This window comes from Pan paniscus, chromosome 15 (assembly GCF_029289425.2).
Source record: "Pan paniscus chromosome 15, NHGRI_mPanPan1-v2.0_pri, whole genome shotgun sequence".
Lineage (NCBI taxonomy): Eukaryota > Metazoa > Chordata > Mammalia > Primates > Hominidae > Pan > Pan paniscus.
Genome location: NC_073264.2, coordinates 101,998,264 through 102,021,603, shown reverse-complemented (window position 1 = coordinate 102,021,603; position 23,340 = coordinate 101,998,264). Strand labels below are relative to the sequence as shown.

Below are 23,340 nucleotides of genomic sequence, written 5' to 3'. Positions count from 1 at the left end.
GCGTGCACTCACAAGGGCAACGTCCATCTACACGATGCCTGGCACAGGGCCTGGCACACAGTAGACCTTCACCGAATGTGCAAACGAATGAATGAAAGCCTACCATGTACAAAGCCCTGGAGGCCAGAATGAGCCCCGAAGCGAGGATGACGGAGGTGAGGCGGGTGATGGAGGCTGGAATGGCCAGAGATGAGATGCTGTGCCCAGGATGACAGAGGCCAGATGGAGGTGATGGGAGCCGTGATGATGGAGTCCATGGTAACAGACATGCATGAGATGGACCCCCCCAAAGACGAGAGGGAGAGGAGGAAGCCAGGGCCCAAGAGCTGGGTCTGGAAACCTCTGAGGGTCAAGGTGGGACATGAAGCAGGAGCCTTTCCTGTCCAGACCAGCGTTCAGCTCGACGCCCCACCACCCACCCCACGCACTTGCATTCACAGAAAATCGACGCTGTGTGATCCTCAGAGAACAATCAGTGAGCCCAAGAGCCCTGCCAGTGAGGAGTGGGACGTGCCCTGGAACAGGGGGCAGCAGACATTTCTGCTTACAGACCCCATGAAGGGATTTTGGAAAGCCACGGATCTCCCCCTCCCATAGCCCATTTTTAAATGGGCCGTAAAAGTTAATAGGAAGTTTACAAAGTTGCAATGAGGTGGCCTCTGGCATATACTATAGCATATAGATGTGACAAATGCTAGGTATGGAGCACTTGTCAAAACCTCAGAAGTCTGGAATCAGCTCATTTTGATTTGTCCACTCTGAACCTCACTGGCAAACCAATCGGGCAAAACAGACTTTTTCAGAAAAAGCCTGATGTCATTTTGGGAACCCCTCAATTCAAATCAGTGTGTAAATATGCAGTGTAAAGGCAAACATTTCCCCTCTGGATTCGGAACCTCAGGTAGATGCATCACCTGGATGCCGAGGAGGGTGGGGCACCGTGGGCACGATGAGAACTCACCTGGAGGCTGGGTGGAGGGTGCAGCATCTGGCCAGAGGGCATGGCGGGCACAGGCGTCGTCCGGGCCCAAGGCCCTGTCCAGAGCGTGATGCAGTAGCCGAGGCCTGGGAGGCCCCATCTGGTCCTGAGGTTCCCCAGCCAGCACCACAGAGCAGCAGAAGCCCCACGCAGTGGCTGGGGGAGCTGAGGGGCTAGACACAGGCCCCAGTCTGCCCCTTGCTCAACCCATTGTCTTGGGAGCTGCCTTGGAAGCTGGAGACTAGGGGGCGGGGGTGGGGGGGATGGCCAGAACCCCAGACAAGGGGGTAGGGGTTAAGGGGTGGGCAATGGGGGTGGGTTCCACTCCAGGACACAGGAGGGAGAGCTGGTGAGAGGACGGTGTCTGCAGCTCATGGGAGCACAGTACCCCCACCCTTGCCCTCAGCCCAGGTCTCACTCCAGCTGCTTTGCCAAGAAGAGGCAGTGGGGGAGGTGGAGAAGGATGGAGAAGAGGAGGGGTTCAAGGGCCAAGACTCTCACTCTTCTGTCCACTGAGGCAGACCTGGACACACAGACGGACTGATGGGCAAAGCCACAGGGGGCATAGGCATGGGTGACTCCGGGAAGCAGGTCTGGGGGCAGGATGTGGATGTGGCATCGGCACCCAGGGTGCTGTAGGCTCAGGGACAGATCCACTGTCGCCCACTCCCAGTCGCTCTCCACCATCTGTCTCCCACGCATGCACATACACACAAGCATAGAGCTGCATACGCATGCACTCGCAGGCACACGCGCCCACACACGTGCACACCAGGCATGCTCACACACTCACAGGCTCACGAAGGCACACACAGGCTCATGGAGGCACACACACCCACACACATGCACACAGCTACCCCCTCCCAGGCCAGGGGCCCCTGTGCTCTGAGCCCTCCCATAACAGGAGCCCGGCACATACATCTGAGCCTAACCCAGAGCTAATGGGCATAGGAGCCCTTTCGCCCCACACTAGCGGGTGCACACCTAGTGCTGGGGACTGTGCAGGAGCAGGGGTGAATGGAGGACACTAGCCCCACTGCCAGGAGTCCCAAGTTGCAGAAACCCTCCAGAGGCAGCACTTCTGCAGGAGCACCAGGCTGCACGGAGGCTTTTGGCTAAGGCCTGGCCCTTAGAGGCTCACAGCCAATTCTAAATGAAGGGCAAGAGAGGCAAATCCCCACCTGGGTGACTAACCCCAGGTCCCAGGAGGTCAGGTCTGGAGTTTACAGGGTCTTTCCTCCTAGCATATGGCCCTGTGATTCTGGGGGAGGAGGGCCACCAGCCATAGCATCTCAGGAAGAGCCCCGCCTCCTGGTCCCAGGAAGGGAATCCCAGTCCCCCTGTAGACACTCGAGAATCCCTGGGAGAGCCTCTACCCACTCTGAGCCCAGGGTCAGTACCTCTGACATGGGGGTACTAACCAGCACCCAGGCCACAGACAGGCATCTCCAATCACTCCTTCCACCATCAGCCAACACCAGGCAAACATATAAAGTGCTTTGTAAAGTGCAGGTATATAGGTAATGTTTCAGAACACCCTACCAGCGCCCACCCCAGCCCACCCCCTTGCAAGCCCAGCCTTCAGTCCACCTCTGCTTGAAAAGCAAGGGCCCCGTGCATGCCCCCATGGAGTGCTGCCTGCACCCAACCCTGCGAATCTGCCTTGCTGCTCATCTACCCCACAACAGCATCACCCCAGTGAGCCAGCCAGTGCATGCTCTATAAAAGCCAGCTGAGCTGAACTAAGCTGACACCAAAAACCCACCCTCCCAGGGCAATTTGGGGTCCGAGGCGCTCTGCCCAGAAGGCCCTGGCTGCTGATAGGCAGCTGTAGGTCCGTGGGCTGCCTGGGAAGCCACAGCTATCCCATGGGGCTCATCAGTGTCTCCATGGGGTGGGGGCGGGGCTCCCCCTCCTTTGCTGATTAATCCAGTAACATCTGGATTGAATTTGGCAGGACTCTCTGGACCAGCTGGTCACTGTCCTGCACTCCCCTGCCCTGCCCACCCCATCCTGTCAACCCACCTCCACCCACCCAGGCCGTTCATGAGCCCGGCCTCTGCAGAGGGCATCATCTGCTGCGATTCGGACTGGCTTCACTGCCCTCGAGGGCCAGGTTGGATTTCCATTTCAGTCACACGAAATGCCGCACGGCATTGTTGGGTATGGAGGCGGGGGCGGAGTCCGAAGTGTCTTCTGAGAAGTAGGGGGTCACAATCAGAAGCATAACCTCCTGCTGGCTGGTGGGCACGTGAAAACAGCTCTGCACTGAAGGGGAGCTTGAGGAAAAGCTTTCAGAGCCCCGCCTGCCTCTGTCCCACAGCAGCTACCGGTGAGGATAAGAGGGGAAAATTACAGTCATCTCAAAGAAAATTGCAGCCCAAGGCATCTCCATTCCCTGATTCCTCTACAAGCTGAGCTGGGAGTGTCAGGGAAATTGGGAGCCCAGTTCAGCCCCTCTTGGGAAGCAAGAAAGCCATGATTTTCCTCTCCCCCGGTAATTGCCCACTTCCCTGCGACGGACCCACTTTGCCAAGTGGCCACCACTCAGGAAGCTCACCATACCTCAGGGACAGTCACCCGGAGCCCACAGCCTGGCTCAGGCCATGGCCCACGGAAGCCAGATAGCAACACAGAAGCCTGGAGAACATCCCTCTGATGGGCAGAAGGACAAAGGGAGTGATGGAGAAACAGGCTCTGAGGAGTGAGTCTGAGACAGGCCGTGGCTGCCGGCAGGGGAGGGCCCACAGTCATCTCAAGGCTCGTCTTTGCCACGGGGCTCTGCCTGGCCATCTAGACCTTCTGTTCTGTCCTCATTTTCCCTAACGCAGCTCTACTTCTGAGTCTTGCTCCCTGAGGCCAACGACTTTATAGAGTAGGATTCACATTTTCTTCACAGGCCTCACAAGCTGGGCTCACCCATTTTGCATTTGGCTTCAGAATCTGTTGTGGAGACTTCTAGGAAATCAGCAATGAGTGATTCTAATTGCTTGTTCTTGGAAATTTCCTAAAATAACTTGGCCAAATGAGGGTGGGGAGCGGTGAGGCAGTCCTCTAAGATGACATTTCTCCTTCATGCAATCCCAAGTCTCGAGTTCCAGTTACTCATCAAAGAAGTTCTTGTTTGCATAGTTCCAAGTTCTAATGCGTTTCTAGGAAATATCACCAGAATGATGTGGCATCATTAGGGCGTGTTTTTCAAGAATGCTTGTTAGCTGCTCCCTTTTCCTCCAGACTCCAGCTGAATGAAGTAAGTCGTCTTCTAGGATCCATTCTCATAGCTGTGTCTGAATGGCAAAACTGGTGAGATCAGATTCTCTCCCATTCTGGATATTGCAGAGCTCAAACATCCCAAATAGCATTCAGCGCTCTCTCCTCCCCAAGTCTACATTTTTCGTCCCTTGGATTCTATCTACCTGTAATGCTCTCATGGCTTCTGAGCAAGTCAGTATTCCTGGCCTATTTCTTTACTTGCCATCTCTCTCCAGCTTAATGGACAGTCTGGTGTCAATGGAGCTCCTGGAGGGCAAGTGGTAGAGTCAAGGTGCTCAGGGCAGGGCTGCAGCCCCAAATGCAGCTTCACCTGAGACATTAGCATCCATATCCCCACGTATTTGGGGGCCTCCTTTGCCGTTCATGCTGTGTTCACACCCATTGCGATAGCCTGGCCCTGTCCCAGTCCTAACCTAGATGAACTTCCATTGCTAGAAGGAGGCAACCAGATCTGACTCGCCCCAAGGCTGCAGCTTTACACTGGGCTGGCAAGTGGGGGTTTGGCACCTTCCACTGGGAGAGGAGCTAAGCCGCAGAAACTAGCTTGGGTTACATTCCGGGGTCCAGCCAATTTGGCAGCCCTGTGGGTCAAGGCTGATGTGTGGCCAGCCATGAGTCCAGCAAAACTAAAAGGCATAAAACAGCGCTTTGCTGCGGTGTTACACGCCCTCAGGCAGGCTTCATCGAAGGCATCCCATCTGCAACCCATGATTTCTGCTGCCATGTTCTCCCTAATATGCTTCCTCCCACAAGGAGTCCCCTCTCCACATCTCTCCTGCAACTGGGACCCCTCTTTATGCCAGTGTCACTATTGAGAAATGTTGCAGGCCACCATTGCACAGAAGAGTGTTGTCTGCCCTCTCCAGTCTCAAGACAAACTTGGCCACACCTATCCCTGCCCAGGAAAGCCCAGAGGCTTGAGGTTTTCTCACCAGTTCTGGACACCTGGGTTTCCTCAGAGGCTAGATCTGGGTTCCAGCTCTAGAACATCAAGGGGGTCCCTCTTTCTGGACATCTGGGCTTTGTCAGAGGTTGGAGCTGGGTCTTGGCTCTGGAACATAAAGGAAGTCCCCCTTTCTGAATATCTGAGCTTCATCAGAGGCTGGAGCTGGAGTTCTGGCTCTAGAATTTCAAGAAAGTCCTTCTTTCTGGACATCTGAGCTTCATTAGAGGCTAGGGCTAGAGTCCGGGTTCTAGAACATCAAGGAAACTCTTCTTTTTGGACATCTGAGCTTTGTCAGAGGTTGGAGCTGAGTCCCAGCCCTAGAACATCAAGGAAGTCTCTCTTTCTGCACATCTGAGCTTCATCAAAAACCAAAGCTAAAGTCCTAGCTTTGGAACATCACGGAGGTCCCTCAGCTCTGGAACATCAAGGAGACCCTCTTTCTGGAAATCTGGGCTTTGTCAGATGTTGGAACTGGGTCCCAGCCCTAGAACATCAAAGAGGTCCCTCTTTCTGGACATCTGCGCTTCTTCGAAAGCTAGAGCTGAAGTCCTGGCTCTAGAACATCAAGGAGGTCCCTCTTCCTGTACACTTGATCTTTATCAAATGATAGAGTTGTTATCTTGGCTTTGGAACATCAAAGAGGCACTTCTTTCTGGACACTTGAGCTTTGTTAAATGCTACAGCTGGGTCTTGGCTCTAGAACATCAAGGACGTCCTTCATTCTGAACATCCGAGCTTTATCGGAGGCTGGAGCTGGAGTCCTGGCTCTAAAACATCAAGGTAGTCCCTCTTTCTGGACATCTGAGCTTCACTGGAGGCTGGAACTGGAGTCCTGGCTCTAGAACATCAAGGAGGTCCCTCTTTCTGGACCTCTGAGCTTCTTCAGACGCTGGATCTGGAATCCTGGCTCTAGAACATCAAGCTCTCTCTTTCTGGACATCTCAGCATCATCGGATGCTGGATCTGGAGTCCTGGCTCTAGAACATCAAGGAGGTCCCTCTTTCTGGATATCTGAGCATCAGACACTGGATCTGGAGTCCCGGCTCTAGAATATCAAGGAGGTCCCTGTTTCTGAATATCTGAGCATCAGATGCTGGATCTGGAGTCTTGGCTCTAGAACATCAAGCAGGTTCCTCTTTCTAGACCTCTGAGCATCACCTGATGCTAGATCTGGAGTCCTGGCTCTAGAACATCAAGGAGGTCCCTCTTTCTGAACATCTGGGCTTCATTAGAGGCTGGAACTGAGTCTTAGCTCTGGGACATCAAAAGTCGGGTGGCTCATTCTGAATGCCCAAGGTTCAACAGAGGCTGGAGCTGGGGTCTTGGCTCTGGAACATCAGTGGGTGGCTTGCTCTGGACACCTGAGCTTCATCAAAGGCTGATACTCTGCTCACCACACAGGACTCTCCTGGACTCTCAGCCTGGTCTTGGCTGAGCACAGACTGACTCATCTAGGTGGGGTGCACTCTGAAGGCCATCTCCTCCTCTTCTCACTGCTGACTCAGCGCCATCCATGTCACCATCTCCATCAGGGGCTGGGTCAGGTCTCCTTTGCCAGGTCATGGCCATGATCCCCAAGGTGGTTGTTTCTCTCAGCAAAGGGGCCATGCTCAGTCCTGTGCACTTACGGCTGGACTTGCCTGCAGTTCTCTTGAGGTACCTCCCTGTGAGGGAGAGGAGGAGGAGAAGCAGGAGGAGGAGGAGAAAGAAGGAGAAGAAAAAGAGAGAGGGGGAGGGGGAGGAGGGAGAAACAAATGAAAGGAAGGAAGGAGGAGGACAAAAAGGAAGAAGAGGGAGAAAGAGGAGGAGGAGGGAGAAGGGAAGGAAAAGGGAAGGAGGAAAAGGAAGAGGAGAAGAAGGCAGGAAAGGAAGGCGAAGAGGGAGAAAGAGGGGGAGGGAGAAGGAGGAGGAAGAAGAGGAAGGAAGAGGAGGAAGAAGGAGGAGGAAGAGGAAGAAGAGAAGGTGGGAGGAAGAGGAGGAGGAAGAGGAGGGAGGAGGAGACGGAAGGAAAAGAGGGAGGAAGAGGAGGAAGAAGAGAAGGAGGAGGAGAGGGAGGAGGTGGCAGTGGCAGTGGCAGTGGCGGCCATGGCTGTGATGGTGGTGGTAGTGGCAGTGGCAGTGGCCGTGGCAGCCGTGGTAGCTGTGATGGCCGTGGTGGCTGTGGCAGCAAAAGCAGTCGGTCTCTCCTTCCCCATAGGGAGCATGTCCTTATGATCCGCTGCAGCAAAGCCAGGTGTGCAGACTCAGGATCCGTCTTGACTTGGGTCTAGTGCCCTTCGGCCCCTTGCCCCTCAGTGCCCCCGCTCAGCCCAGCCACAAGCTGCTCACAGAAAGCCACTCTGAGGGGTGCAAGGCTCACCTCCCCAGCTCAGCCGGCATTGCTGCCGCGGGCAGGGATGGGTCTGAGGCTCCACCTTTGCAGCCCTGCTCAGGAGCCTACACACAGAGCCTTGCTCAGGAGCCATTTTGAGGAATGAGTTTAGCCACAGCCTGGCTGGGCCATCTTGGCCATCGCTCAACATCAGTTCAAGCATGATGACCACTCAGCCCAGCCCTGGGGAATGTGAGAAGAAGAGGAGGAAGACTCAGAGCCCCAGGGGAGCTTCCTCTCTGGGGCTCCAGGAACTCACGCAGTGAGCTCAACTCAGAACCCCTCTCCACCACCACCTCCTCCTGTACAGTCCCTTCTGGAAAGAAGCCTGGCATCCCACGATCAGTAGAAGGAGGGGACCAGACAGATGTTAGTTCATCCAAGCACGTGTCAACCTCCGGACCTCCAAGAGCCACCCTCCCCTTTGAGAGCCCAGTGGGCAGGGCAGGGTGCTGGCAGCTGTATGGGGTTCAAGCCGGCCCCCGCCCTCCCACCCATCACACTACCCAGCGAGACAGGATGCCCAACACTCGCCCCTCCTTATATTAGTAGCACATCCATCAGTTTTTGTTAAGACAGGAAACACATTTATTGAGAGCACAGTGGGGTGCGCCAAGCCCTGTGCTTTGGAACCGCATCACAGCGCCCCTCACAACAGCCCTGTGAGGTAGGTGAAGGAGCCCACTTCCCACATGCAGACACCGAAGGCTCAACAGCTCCCCTAGGCCTCAGGGTTCCTGCGGGGTGGGCAGGGGTCCAGCCCACGGGTCTGACCCCAGGTCAGCGGCGTCCATCAGTCAGAGGGCGGGTCTCTACTCAAGGGGAGGCCCCGGGTCCAGAGTCTCTGGGTCCAGCCTGTCCCGTGGGAATAGGTGCAGGGCGTCCCCGTGGCTGTGGAGGCTGAGAGAGACACAGTTGCAGATGAAGGCCACCTGCTCCCGGCCTCGCTGGCCGACAAGAGTTCACAGACAGACAGGCAGGCCCCAGGAGGGAGGGAGAGGAGAGCAAGTCCCTGCTCACGGGCTCCTAGCAGCATGGAGGGTGAGGGGAGCACCCAGCCACCAGCTCGGCCTGTCTACCTAGTGCCCCTCAACTTCTGGTGTATCCTGCCCTACCTTAGACTCTGCCCACTTGCAGAAACTTCTGGAAGCATCACTCTAGTCCTGACGCCCACCTACAACTGGCAACCTCTGGTTTCTCTCACCTCGATAACCCAGAACCCAGGACTCTCAGCCTCTCTAAATGCTATCCCCAGCTCTTCTGCCCAACCTATCCAGCTTTGATGTTTTTCCTAAAACTCGGTCCCCTCCTCCTCCTGAGGGCTCTAAACATTTCCCCTCTGATCCTCTCCTGTCTGAACCTGCTGAGTGTATTTAAAAACAAACCCTTCCCTCTGCCACTGTCTCCCCAGAGCAGGCTGGTGCTTCCCCCCTTGCCCTCCACTCTGCCCAAGAGTCCCTGGGACCAGCGCAGACAGTTCCAGGGAGCACAGGGCCTCCGCAGCCAGCACCCAGCGGTCCGGGCCCACCAGGAGAGCCGGGATGAGAGCGCCTGTGTGCCAGTCACAAAGCGTTTATTTCACACAAACAATCTCATTGAAGCCCACAATAACCGTGCCAGGCAGGTGTGACGCTTTCCAGGTTACAAACAACAAACTCGCCCAGGCCACACAGTCAGAAGGGGTTGCGGGGGCCTCGAACCCAGACCTTGAGTCTCACGAGCCAGCCCACGGCATGCAGCGAGAATTCTCAGGGGTCACAGCCGTCTCCCAAGCGGACACTGTCATGAATTACCCCGTTTCTAACGGGTGGGAAAATCGAGGCTCAGGGTGATTCAAGTAACCTACCTGGTACCCATGTACCATTCTTTGGGGATGAGACAGTTAAAAGGAATCAAGCTCTGGGGTCTGAAGCCCCCACCCCACCCCTCCACCCCCGGTTTTCTGGATGTCTAAAGCTGCGTCCCAAACCTGGCAGGTGCCTCACAGGTCAATGCTGATTGTCACCAACGGTGGGGACAAAGACTTCTCAGGTAGAACAGCCTCCTCCCAAGGCAGGGGCTTCTGAAGCCTCCAGCCTCAGGGAGGGCAGGGGGAGCGGAGGAGCGGGTCATCACTCCGTTTGGAAATTGCCAAATGTATTCTACATTCTCAAAATCACCTGGGCCACAACACCAACAAAGACATGTTGGTCCAGATGAAGTTTTATCCTAGATATAAATATTTCCAAAATATTGTGTTTCCACTGGGGGGAAAGCCACCAGTGACTGCCTGTCCCCGGCAGGAAGGGCAGTGAGGCCCCAGAACAGGTAGAGACCCTTCCCCAGTTCAGCATTTCCTCCGAAGAGTCTTTGCCAAGAAACACACCCTTTCCTTTTAAACAAATGCGCGTACGCTAGCCAAACAGCCCACTCAGCTCTTTCCAGCCATTTAAACCCTGCCCTCCACAGGTGGCGAGCATCTATTATGCGCCTACTAGTGCAGGAGGCAGGGTGTAAAGGGCCAGGGCAGTGCGGGCCTCAGAGGAGGGGTTCAAGGGCAGCTTCATGGAAATCTCCCTGAGCCTGTCTCCCCACCCGTCCTCAGGAGACCAGGACCCAGCCCCGCCCACCTCCAAGGGACACTAGGTGCCTGATAGAGCCCCCCAGCCTTAGGTCACACACAGGCCTGGCCTGAGGGGACCCCAAGGCCCACCCAGGAATCGACACCTAAACACAGACTCAGAATCTCCTGGGAGGGGCTCCCTACTGTGGAGCCTCTTGGGAGCAATAGGAGGGGCCCCCTCTGCTTCCAAGTTCTCAAGAACAGGGGATGGGCATGAGGCAGACACCAAAGGCCACAATGAAAGGGCTCCTTAGCAAAGCCCAGGGGAGGAGAGAATCAGGGGACCCACGTGGGTGCTTCCGGGGGCAGGCATGGCAGGGGCCAAGGTGTGGCGCCCAGACCTCACAGTAAAGCTCAGGCTGAGAAAGAAGAGGCGGGTGGAAGAGAGCGGGGGTGGCAACAGGCCCAGCAGCCTGCCCACCAAGGCTGTGAAAGCTGGAGACAAAGAGTGGGGGCAAGGGAGGCTTGCACGGGGTGGGGGCCGTGAGTGGGGAGTGGGGAGCAGAAGGAACACCTAGCTCAAACCCCCACCAGCTGGAATGTGGGGATGTGAGAGCCAAACACTGCACCCCCACGTGCAAGAGACGAGGGCTGAAAAAGGAATACGGTGGTCTGGTGAAGAGACGCCTGATCTGAAAGGACCCCTGCATGGGATGTCTGGAGACCCCTGCCAGTGCTGCAGCAACTCCTCTAATGCAGCTGAGTCCCCTGGAGGGCACAGCCTCCTTCCTCATCCCTGCACTTCTCTGCCAGAGCACTCCCGGGCTCTTGGCAGGGGTGGGGACGCACCAGGCTGCATTTGCTGGGGGCTGGCAGGGGTGAGCCGGACCAGGCAGGAGGCCTTATTTGGTGGACTCAAAAATGCACAGGTTATTTGTGCAAGACTGGGAAGTCCTGGCTCTGATACCAGCTGTCCTGATTCTCAGCAAGCTCATCTAGGAAATGGGCCCACACCCCAGTTAGAGAAGGGAAAGTGTGTACAAGACCCCAGAGCTTGGTGCCAGGCCCAGGGAAGGTGGCAAAGCCTACCTTCTGCACCTTCTACCAGGAACAGAAAAGGGCTGTGAGAAAATTCAGAGCGCAGGATGGAAGGAGGGTTGGTACCCCAAGGATGCCACCCAGAACCCCTTCCTCATCCTCTCTCTAGGTCACCCCACTCCTTCTCCCTAACAAACGAAAGCAGGGGCATACATGAATGTTTGCAGAAACCCCTCCAGGCAGACAGATCGTCCCCTCACGGCAGCAACAGGTACAGCAAACCCCAAAGCACAACGGCCCTGCCAGCTACAACCTGCTGGGGAGAAGCAGCAGCCCACGTTGGAATGGGGGGCAGGGCAACCTCTGAGGAAGGAAAAAGCCATCACTCATCAATCAAACAAATATTTACTCTGGGCCCACATCGCTAAGCACCTGCAGGCTGCTCCGCCAGTGGTCTGCACATGCCACTGACTGTGGGAAATGCAATCCCAACGTAAGGTCAGGGCTGACTTTTTATTCACTTAGGACTAGTAAAGCCATCACTCATGCTTTCAAGACAAATCCCAACATATGCCCATTCCCAGGGAAAGCCAGCATCTGCACAGCACTGTTGCAGCGCCCCCACCCTCGGCCCTCACAACAGCCCTGTGAGGTAGGCTTTCTGGTGACCTATGGCTTAGAGAAAAGGAGATTGAGGGTCAAAGAGGCAAAGGGTTAATTAAGTGGCCCCTGGGTCTGCCAGATCCTAAGGCTACGCTCTTTCTAACATAAAACACAGATTCGCATCAGACAGCTCAAGTTCCATCAACGTGATGCCGAAACAAGGCTCCTGCTCTTCAAACGTGGCATACAAACGTCCGTAAGATACAATATGGCGGTTGTTAACAGGTCCATGAAGAGCAAAATAATAATCTCTTAGTAAAGGTTATAAACATCAAGGCTTATCATTGGTTACAATTTCATTAGCTATCCATCCATTCAACAGAAAAGAAACGTAAGCGCTACCACTCGCCAGGCACTGTGTTGGGCACCCAGCCTGCTGCATTTGAGCCCAAATGTTGTCAGTTGGGGGAGGGGTGGGGGAGGGAACAATGCAGTATCTTTGATGGCTGGTGCCTAATATTTTGGGGAAAAGGACACCACCCAGAAGGGCCTTTTGAAGGCGGACACAAGTAGGTGCTGCACACAGGCCAGGCACAGAGGCAGGAAGCACACAGCATTCAGAAAGCACAGCCAGGTGTTTCCAGCCTCTCAGAGGTGAGCGTGAACGTGTACCCCCGGGGGGTCCAGGGGCATTGTCCAGAGAGTCCCCCAAACCCCTAGCATGAAAGTTCCTGCCCAAATTCCTCCTGTCCCACCATATACCCCTCCAGGTTTAGAGATAAATGCTCTCCCACTCAGCTGCCTGAGTGAGGCTGTCTCCCTGGCCTTTGATCCTCACTCCCCTGGCACACCCCCGGGGACACGCACACCGCCCTTCCAGAATCACAGTTCAAAATCACGGTTACATTGCTCCTCACAACAGCCCTGCGAGGTAGGTGCCGCAGTCCTCCCCCGTAGGCAGACTCAACTCCAGCTCTCACAGTGACTTTAAACCACACGAGTTTGTCCAGTTCCAGGGTCTTGGCTTTGCCTACTCTCCTTCCTCTCCAATGCAATGAATAACATTCAGAATTCCAGGTTGAACCCCCAAGACCTATGCCTCACCCCCGACCCAGGCAGCAGGAACTCAGGGAGTTCTCACCTGGTCTGGGACCTGCAGGACAGCTCGGAGCTGCACCCAGAGTTTGCAAAATGCCACGTGCCTTGGACACCCAGGTTTGCCTATGGAGTGTTCTATGCAGACCCCCGCACAGGAGGTGATTCTTATCACCCACATGAGTAATCGTCTCCCCCAATTTTCTCTAAACAGAGCTGGGCATTAACTCCTCTTGAAAGGGGCAGGAATGGCTCCAAGATCACCTCCAGGAAAGGCCAGAGTGTTCTAATGACTTGAAAACCTGCTCCCGGCCAGAAGCAGCCACTCGTCTTGGAACCCCCTGGCTCTCATTTTGGCCTCTCGAGGATATGGGCTGTGATTTCTGAGCACCCAGGGAACACAGTCGGCTGATTCCTAATCAACCTAGTTGTACAGGGGACAAAGTCAGAGGGGCAATCAAACTCGCAACAGAACTCGAATCTACAAGCCTGACCTGACTCAGGGATCTCGCCTTGTCACCGACACACAAGCACGGCCCCTTTACCAACGTGTTCATTGTTTTGTTTCAAAAGGCAGTGCGGCAGCGGGTCCTTGGGAGCCAGCTCTAGTATAGCACTGGCTAATTTTTTAAAAACGTCTGTTGGCTGTGAGTGAATGAATGAAGGAATGAAGGGATGAATGGATGAGTTACAACCACTGCCACCCGGTGGAGGAAGCTGAAAGGCTGAAAGCAAAGCTCATGGCAGGGACCATGCGCCAGGCAAGGGGAGGCCTGGGGAGGACTTCTCCGCTCATGGGTGGGAGGGCTTGGCCCCAGGCTACTCTTGACCCCGACCCTGGGTCACAGTCGTGGTGTGTGACACGTGGAAAGCACCATGGGGAAGAAGCTATGGGTGACAGTGGCAGAGGAGATCCAGCTGGGACGTGCTCAGGGCAGTAACCCCGGAGGAGGCAGCTACAAGAAAGGGTGTTTGCTTCATAACCACAGCCCATGGCGCTACACAGCCCACCCAAAATGAAAGGGTTTGCTTTCAGGAGAAGAAAAGGCCAAAAGCACGGGGTCAAGATAAGTAGGCCAAATGCATGGATGGGTAGATGGAGCAATTCATGTTGAAAGTCATTGCCGGCCTCCCAAGCTTGGATACCAAGCTAAACATGTGGGTGAGGGATTCTGACACGGGCAAACAGTGCTCAGTGCTATAGTAGAGGGATGGGTGGGCAGAAGCAGCTCTGCTGAGAGCGGAGGATGCTCTGGAAAGAAGGGCGAGCCCTCCTTGGGTGACATGCCCTCCCTAAATGGCTGTGACTGACCTGTGAGCCCTGAGGCTTTGGGCAGAACATGCCCTTTATTCCGCTCCTTAGAATGTAATTGCCCCAGGTGAAGAAAAATGAAAGGAGATTCTCCCATCAGTCCTGATCCAAAATGTTCCATTCGTCAGTTAAACCCCAAAGACCACCACTGAGGCCACATGTGCAGGCCAGGGCTGAGGACATTTGCTGACATATCACAGGACGCGGGGAACCCAATTTCCCTAAGAGGTGGGAAAATGGAAACCCCAGGGCCTGGCTTCAACGGGATCTAATAGGAATGAGTGACTGCGCTGGTGGGAAGGCCACTAACTGATTGTACAGGGTGCTAGGACGTGGCTGTCTGGACCTTGGAGGTTCAAAGAGCTATTCCTGTCCCACAGGGGTTTTATCGAGGGCAAGATCGGAGTCCACGAGCACACCCAGGAGGTCCAGCCTGCAGTGTCTACACCTGCCAATGGAAGGTGTCTTTTTCCCCATCACCCACTTCCCAGGGAGAAGCAAATCCTAACATCAAACAGACCTGAAAGGCCACCTAGGCCAACCCCACACCATGAGAATCTCCTAAACACTACTTTCTCCGAGGGCTGCCTGGCTGGTTCCTTGAATGCCTCCAGTGAGCTATGGGCTCCCTACATCCCAAGGACACCTGGGACCAGTCTCTTCAGAAAGCCATGACCCAAAGGACTTGGACAAACAGTTCACAGAAGATAAAATACAATTTGTTAACAAACATAGGTCAAAGTGTTCACCCATCATTAGTAATTAAAGCAATGCAAGTTAAAGTAATGCAAAAGTACTTTATAACAGAGACAAACTAGCCATATCTTAATTAAGTGGTCATACATTGCTGAACATTGTAAAATGCTGTAAGCTTACTGAAATTATTCAACATCCATACAAAGATCCATAGCCTTTCTTTCAAGAGACTTAACCAAAGGAAATTCATTCATTCATTCACCAATCCATCCTTCCGCCCACTTATCCATCAGCCAAACACTCATTCACTCGCTCCTTCCTCCATTCTTCCATCCACTCATTCATCATTTATTTATAGTCTACAACATGTTGGGCATCAGAGATACAAAGGCCAATTCAATAAGCTCCTTGCCCTTATGGGGCTCACAGTCTAGCAGGGGAAACTGATCTGTAATGAAGCAATGATAATTTCTGGGTGGAAGAACATAATTCTTAAGAATGAAAAAAAGGGTGTTTTAAGCAGTTAGTTGTGGCATTATTCATAATATTTTTAAAAGGTGGTTATACATAAGAATAACAGAATGGTTCTGTGAATGACGCCATAGCCACTCAACAAGGCACAACGCAGCCAGTGAGGTTATGAAGATGCATGGAACAAGGGAAAATGTTGATGACAGAAAATTAAAAAGAAGAGACAGGATACAAAAAAAAGTGTATGTGGTGAATAATGGCAATTAGGTTTTTTTAAAGAAGGGATGCTCATTAAAGAATAGACACTCTTTTTTTAAAAAAAGTATGCCTGTAAGAATGTAAAATGGGTGACATGTCAGAATGTTGAGGGGTGGATGCATTTCCCACTGCTCTAGGTCAAGTGCCATCCACACCATTTATATTAGGAACACAACGGGACACAGCAGGATTCGTGGCCTGTCTATCCCAGAGGTCCTGAGGCCAAGCTTCCCAAGGAGGGAGTTGGGAGTCACAAGAGACCAAGGAGAGTTGTAGCTCCTGGTGTCACCAGGAACGGATTTGTGTGTGGGGAGCATGCAAATGACAATGTCAAGAGACAGAATTTATTCTCATTGTTAAAAGTTTAACGAACACATAAAGATAGGCCCTGACCAGACAGGAGCACTAGGATCCCAACTCGGACCTTGTGGGTCTGGTACAGAAAGAACCGGGTAGGGAGCACGTGAAGGACGTTTTATCTCTGGCTTTTGTGCCGTTAGGAACCCTATCCCGAATCTCAGCATCCCGGAACTAAAGACCCTTTGAATCCCAGATACAAAACTCTTAAGGGTCAAAACCCTAAGAGCCCTGATCCCCGCTCATGGCCTCCACATTTCCAAAAGGACACACAGAATTCATCCAACCCAAACCCACCCAGCCTCCAGGGCACCAGTGGGTCTCCCCAGAGCTGCTCTCATTGGCTCAGTTCGACCCACTGTGACCCGTCAGGACAGCCCCTAGATGTTGGGAGCAGGCTCTCCTAGCAGCCACCGTCGCTTGTTCCTTCCAATTTCCTCTTGGTGCATGCAATGGGCCCTCCCTTCCCCGCCTTCTGCACACTTTAAGTCTTCCTGAGCCTCTGCTGACTTTTTTTAACAGCCGTACATGAGTTCTTTTGAAAGACCCTCCCGGTCTTCTTCTGCCCTGAACCCCTCCCGCCCCATCCTCATCCAACAGTGACACGGCTTGTCAGGGAGAAGCTTCAGCAGGTGTCCCCAGGGATACTAAGTGCACCCCCAGACCTCAGTCCAGCCAAGGCATAGCCTGGAGCCCCAGATTCTGAAAGAGAAGAAGAGCAGACCCCTGAGGCCCCAGCACCACATCAGGCCCACGAGGCCCAGCTCATGTGGCCCTGACACGTGGTACTGGAGGCTCGGAAGGTGGCTCCTGACACATGAATTCCATGTCCTCCGCCTTCCAAATGCTGTTGCCATCCACTCGGCCGGAGCTAGAAGCGTGGGAACCACCCCCTTCTTCTTGCCTCCCTCCCTCCTTCATATCCTGTCTATAACCCCATAGCTTTGATTCCTGAGCACCCCACTTTGCTGCCATCAGCTCAGACCTCAAGCATCACACTAGCTAACAGCCCCATCCATGCCTGCGCCCGCACTCCCCATCCCACCCAGTGTCTACAGAGTCACTCTGAGCATGACGCCTCCCACTCCAGATGGCCTGGCCCCACCCCACTCCCCTGCCTCCCACGTGCTCCCTGCCACGAGTCCTGAGTCCATCCAAGCTGTGCTCCTACTGCTCTGGGCACTTGTTAAGAATCCAGTGTTTTTATATGTCCCAAATAGGAATTGAGAGGTCAACAAGGGAGACTTTGGTCCTTGCTTTTACAGACAAACACAGGCACACAACACAAAACTACACACATTTCCTCCACTACAGAGAAAGGAGACTCAACAGAACCGGGGAGGCCCTGGGGGAGGACTGTCAGCACGATCAACTCTCCAGATTTACCCCGGCAGTCCCCCAGAGGGCAAGTCAGAGAAGAGACAACCTCGACACAGCGAAACGCAATCCCGCCAAGTTACAAAACACGTCGTGAAACAGCCGAGAAGACAGAGAGGCCTTGAACCAGGCTCTGGGGATGGCATGTCAAGGAAGCCAGGGTCCCCGGACCACTTCTGCAACCCCAGGGGTGCTGAGGTGCACCTGCTGCCCAGGGAAACCTGAGTTGAGAAGGGTGGGCGCCCTGCCCCATGGAAGACCAGGCCAGAGGGTGGCCTGGGCACACTGCAGAGAGTTGCAAGAACAAGGTTTCTGGTGGCTTGCCCAGGGCTCCTGGGTCCCGGGGCTTCTGGGTCCCCCTTCTCAGGTGCGCCTGGCCACCTTCTGGCCTTTCCCTGCACCAACCCCTGGATGTGAGTAGGTGCCACACCCAGGGTGGCACACAGCAGGCGGGGCCCATGCTCCACCCAGGGCCTATTGCTCCCTGACCCTCTGCTGCCCCCTGGTGGGCAAAACCTCCTGTGCAGGTGACCCATGCCGCGGGAGTGGCCAAGCTACCCAACAGGCTTCACACCACTTGTTCATGCAACCTTCTGCGGGGCCCAGGGTCCAAGCCCTTCCTGCCTATCCAGGCCATAGATGGGATACCATCAACAGAGACACATAAGATCAACCCTAGTAGGCAGCTGGTGCCACTCCAGGTTTACAGATGGGGAAACTGAGGAAGAGACAGATGCAGTGAAATGGCCCACACAGCCAAGATAGGGCAACAGCACCCCAAGACCAGGGTCTTCCTGAGCCAGCTCCTCCCTGCCAGGGCAAGTGCATGTGACAAGCACATGACATGCCAACAGCCACCCTCCCTGGGGACCACTTCATTCCACTGTCTAGAACACAGGACTGGAAAGAAGGTTCCTTCCTCTCTTCCCTTTTTCCCTCCTTCCTTTCTTCCTACCTTCCTACCACCCTTTCTTCCAGTCATTCGTTCATCCATTTAGATCTGAGTCCTTTGTTTATGGACTTCAGTAACATAGCTTGAAATTAATCATAGCCTTTGGCCTAAAGGCCTCCACTCACAAGTCCTATTTATTGACCGTTACATTATTTTATTCTTTATTCATTTCTTTTTCATTTCTTCCCAAATTGCATCTTTCTTTCTTTCTTTCTCTCACTCTTCCTTATGTTTCTCTGGTTCTTTCTCCTTCTTTTTTTTTTTTTTAATCTAAGATAGTGTCTTGCTCTGTAGCCCAGGCTGGAGTGCGGTGGTACAATCTTGGCTCACTACAACCTCCACCTCCTGGGTTCAAGCAATTCTCCTCCCTCAGCCTCCCGAGTAGCTGGGATTACAGACAGGTGCCACCACGCCCATAATTTTTGTATTTTTTTAGTAGAGATGGAATCTCACCATGTTGGCCAGGCTGATCTCAAACTGGCTGGTCTCAAACTCCTGACCTCATGATCCGCCCACCTCGGCCTCCCAAAGTGCTGGGATTACAGGCGTGAGCCACCATTCCCAGCCATTCTTGGTTCTTATAAAGTCAGGTGGACAGAATCCCATGAATCAGGGCTCCCGGTCACCACCTTCATGCTGGTCCCTAAAGCACTACCGCTCCTACGTCAAGCACCATTCACTCTCTCATCCACTCACTCATTTGTCAGTCTTCCTTATTTTGGGTATTTGTTTTCCTTATTAATTGTTTTAATTAAAACTCCATGGGCAAACCAAACATCTTTGGCCCATGTATTTATTTGCAGTCTTTCTTCCCCGCATTTAGTCACCTTTCACGTTTAAGTATTTATTCTTTTATTTATGAACCTCAATTGCATCTATTTTATTACAGTGGCAGAAGATACAGCCTTGTTTTGGAGCCAGGTATGTCTCTCTATTTTTCATTTATTCTTTGAAAGGTGTAATGTATTTATCTATTTAAGGAGTACGTATGTAAACTAATTATAATCCCTGTTCAGACAACCTCCCTTAACTATCCATTTATCACTTTGGTTGTTTGTTTATTACCTTTCCTTTTTCCTTTTTCACTTCTTTTTATATTTTCTCCATTTTCCCTCCCCCTGGGAACCTGGGCCTGGATTATCTCATCCATCTTCAGGATTACTGACAGTCTTATGACTAATCCTAACAGATCCTACTCTTACAGATACACCCACGTATTCGTGCTCTTTTTTATTGGTTTTTCTTTATTTTCCCTTTCGCTTTCATTTAGTTTCATTTTTGCCTTTCCTTAGCTCTATCTTTGACTCCCTGACACTTCTCTTCCTGCCTCTTTTCACGCTTATGGACCTCAGGTGCCCAGAGTGAGATGAATGACAATCCCATGGGCAGCTCCTTCCTGGCTGTGCCAGGCATTTCCATTTCTAATTCAGTCGTTCATGTGTCCATTCATTCTTTCTGTCATTCTTTCATTTCAATACTTATTCTTTTATTTATGGACCTCAGGTGCACAGAATTGGATTAACCATAATCTGCGGTTCCCGGAGCCTTCTGCACACTGGTCCGTGTGGGGCTGTCTTTTGTTCGTTAATTCCTCCCCCTGAGGATTTGGTGCAGGATTTATTTAACTATCTCAGGAACCCAGTTTTGAATTAGTCATAATTCTTGCTGCCTTCTCTCCTCTTTTTGTCCTTGCGTGGTCCACTCTCCCACATATTTATGTCTTTATTTATTCATTCAATATGTTTGTATTGCTTATATACATCCTGTCATACGTTTCCATATTCTCTCCTCTCTTGCTTTCTCTTTTGGGCCTTGAGTGCACAGGATAGTGAAAATCATCCATTCTCATTCGTTCAGCCAGTCACTCCTCTATTCAGGTATCTGTGCTTTTATTGATGAACCTCAACGTTTACTGTTTATTATATTTAATGGATAAAACTGTCTCATTATATTTCAGTGCTTGTCCAAGAAGTGCCTTTTCTTTCATATGCCTACTTCACTTTTCCTTTCTTTTCTTCCATCTCTCCCTCTCTCGTTCTTCCAATTTTCCCATTCCTCACTCCTTTTCTTGCATCCTATGGAATGCATGCATTTATTCTTTCATTCAGTCTTACACTTGTGGTCATTTAAGAAACAAACTTCAGAGCCACAGATTTGAATTAATGTGGATGGCTTGTGCTAAACCAGTCCCCTTTCATCAACTTATTTGATCTAATTATTTATTATCTCACTTCCTTTTTTCCTATTTTCATTTTTTCCCATCCTATTGTTTCTTTCCACCACTCCCTCTTTCTTTCTGTCATTCTTTTGGAGATCTGCACCCAGGATCAATGACCCTCATCCCTCTCTACAATGCCCTCCTCATCGGTCAATGCAAATCTTTGCTGTCGTTCAATCATTCATGCATTCACCGTGCATCCATTCAGTCTTTCTTTCTATGTAAATACTTATTTTTACACTTCTCGAAGGCAGGTGCACCTAACTGGATACATCGTAATCTGCAACTAATGGGCCCTCTCTCTGTGGCCCCACTCCTCCCTCCCATGTGTATGCTTTGAGCCATTCCTTAGTTGAGTAGGTGATTGACCATAACCAGCAGCACTGGTGCCAATTAAGCGGTCTGCTTGGTTCACACAGCCTTTCATTCCTGTTCTAGCATGGTCTGTCTTAAATCTGCATGCATGTATTTATTCCTTAATATATTACCTCTCTTCCTTTCTTCCTTTTTACATTTCTTCCCATTTTTTATTGTTTCTCTCTCTCTCACTCTCTCACTCGTTCCCTCTTGCACTTTGTCTTCGGAGCTCATTGCCATGGAGTGGCTTGGCTGTACGCATCAAAAAGCCACCCGCAAACGCCCATCCTTGGCCGTGTGGTTCCACGTCTCACTCATTACTTCCTTCCTGCATTCATAGCATCCTTCCTTCCTGCTTGCTCTCTTTTTATTAGGCATTTATTCCTCTATTAGTGGCGTCAGGTGCCCTTATGACAAGTCCTAGCCTAACTCTTCTCGTGGATCTACCCATTTATCCATTTGGTTGTTATTTCTCTTTACCGTTCCTTTCTCTCTTCTGTCATAGCTTTCCATACCTCCTGTGCTTCATTTTCATGCAGCTGGGGTGCCCAGGGGAGACCCCAACACCCTCATCAGGAGGACCCATGGGGCCACGTCTTCTCATTCACCTCATCCTTGTCTATTTAGATACTCACTGACTTGTTCACTTAGATGTTCATTATTTAATGGACAGCCTGTGGTTTTCTAGAAGTGGACCAGCCATAGCCCTTAATCTGTGATGATCTTTTGCCACCATCGATCGCATTGCCTTCTTTTACATCTTTATTTACCACCCATTAATGTATTTCTGTACTTAACATTTGTTACATTTTTTCCTATTTCTTTATTTACCAATATTACCTTTCTCATATCCTTTCATCTAACAGACCTCAGTGCCCAGGACTGGATGACTCAAAACCCCTCACAACATCTTGTCACCTGGCGCTGCACTCCCACTGCTCATTCATCCATCCACACACGCAATGTAGACTTTTAGGCCTTTTTTCCTTTCTTTTGTCATTTATTTATTTATGTGCAGACTTCAAGTGCTCAGGCTTAGATAACTTTTGGTAAAAGTACACTCTCATCTTTCGCCCACTGGGTCCTCTTTCTTTCTTTGCTATTCTTTGAACTCGTTCTCTGTGGTTTATTTTTCTATGCCAGGAGCATATATTATTTGTATCAGTCCTAATGCTTAGCTTACAATAGCCTGACATGGTCCTCCTTACAGAGTTACTCATTACTCATCCTCTAGTCTGTTTTTTTTTAACCTTTCTTTGTTGTTTTGGTTTTTTAAAAATACCTTTCCCTTCTCCCTTTTGATCACTTGTTCCCTAACTTGCATCTTTTCATTTTGACGGGCCTCAAAATCTATGTCTCATTCTGCACTTCACTACTCATATATCCATTCTTTCTTTCATTTAGGTTGTTTTTCATTGTCAAATGTCAGAGGCATATATTTGAATTACACATACCCCTTAGTCCATAATCACCTGATATCACTTTGTGTGTTGCCCTATTACTTAGTGATTCACTGGGTTTTTTCTATTTATATATTGATTGCCTAGGCATCAAAGCGGATGAACCATGGTCTTGTGTACACACACTCTCATCCTGGCTTGCTTACTTCTTTACCTATTTACTTGTTTATTCATTCTCTCTTGCTTCACTCATTCATTCATCTGGTCATTTATTATATAATGCAATAGATACCAGTCAAACAACCTCTCAACAACAACAGCAACAAAACTCAGAACATTCACAGTATCTTTGGCATTCCTGCTTCTTCTCACTGAGTCACCAACCAAGGTACACACAGCCCACAGTCCAGAAACACACACAAATGGCGGATGCAGAGCAGAGACACAGTGAATGTTAAGTTTACTCCCAGATCCTTCTGGGGCTCGCGTCCTAGACATACTGGGGACAGATCTGAGATGAGGGCCCACGTTCCCCAGGCCCCCTGGGCAAGGCAAGCGCCGCCTGTTCTGCCCCTCTGGACCGTGGTGAATGACCATCCCCATGAGAAACCTGTTTCAAGACCCCAGAATACATAGAGACACACACATGGTACATAGTCTCCTGGTGGGAAACGACGGACATGGAGTTCATTTTTAAATAGGTGGCTTTGTCTGTGGCAATATAAAAATATTTTGGCCTTTCAAGGCAAATACAAAAGAAACTACCCATTACCATGGCTGAGTGTCTCAGTCCCAAACAATAAAGAACTTGAAGAGGTTTAGCCGGAAACTTTGAAGACAGAAAATCTGCCCATTATGTTTTCCAGACATTTCGAGGGGGCGAGCGGAGGTCACTGGAGCTTGAAGCCCATTCGGAAGGCTGGTCCCTCGGCCTGCGTTTTCTCCTTGGCCCTTTGAAGGGCCCCCCAGCTCGCAGGGCACTTCCATCCTAGTCTGCCCTGCGGCACAAGAGCCAAAGGGAGACTCAATAATGAAAGAGCCATTCATTTAGAAGAGTGAAAAAGAAGAAATTCTTTTGGGGTCCGACATTTGAAG

The 23,340-nt window shown here is 51.6% G+C and overlaps 1 protein-coding gene and 1 non-coding gene across 15 annotated transcripts in view; both read right to left on the bottom strand.

Annotated features, from left to right (window-relative positions):
- Nucleotides 1-49: 49 nt before the first annotated feature.
- On the bottom strand, nucleotides 50-112 carry MIR493 (microRNA mir-493). Its single transcript, NR_163070.1, has one exon. It is a non-coding gene; the product is annotated as a microRNA mir-493 (primary transcript).
- Nucleotides 113-8,133: 8,021 nt separating this feature from the next.
- Nucleotides 8,134-23,340, bottom strand: part of LOC100983412 (uncharacterized) — a 34,904-nt gene continuing 19,697 nt past the window's right edge. For 13 of the 14 annotated variants that reach the window (XM_063596134.1, XM_063596137.1, XM_063596130.1 and 10 more), the window contains one exon: nucleotides 8,134-8,469. In XM_063596134.1, the coding sequence (XP_063452204.1) occupies nucleotides 8,382-8,469 (88 nt within the window). In that variant the 3' untranslated portion in view covers nucleotides 8,134-8,381. Of the gene's footprint in view, nucleotides 8,470-10,221; nucleotides 23,244-23,340 lie in introns of those variants that run through there. The other variant, XM_063596128.1, reaches the window with a different exon arrangement.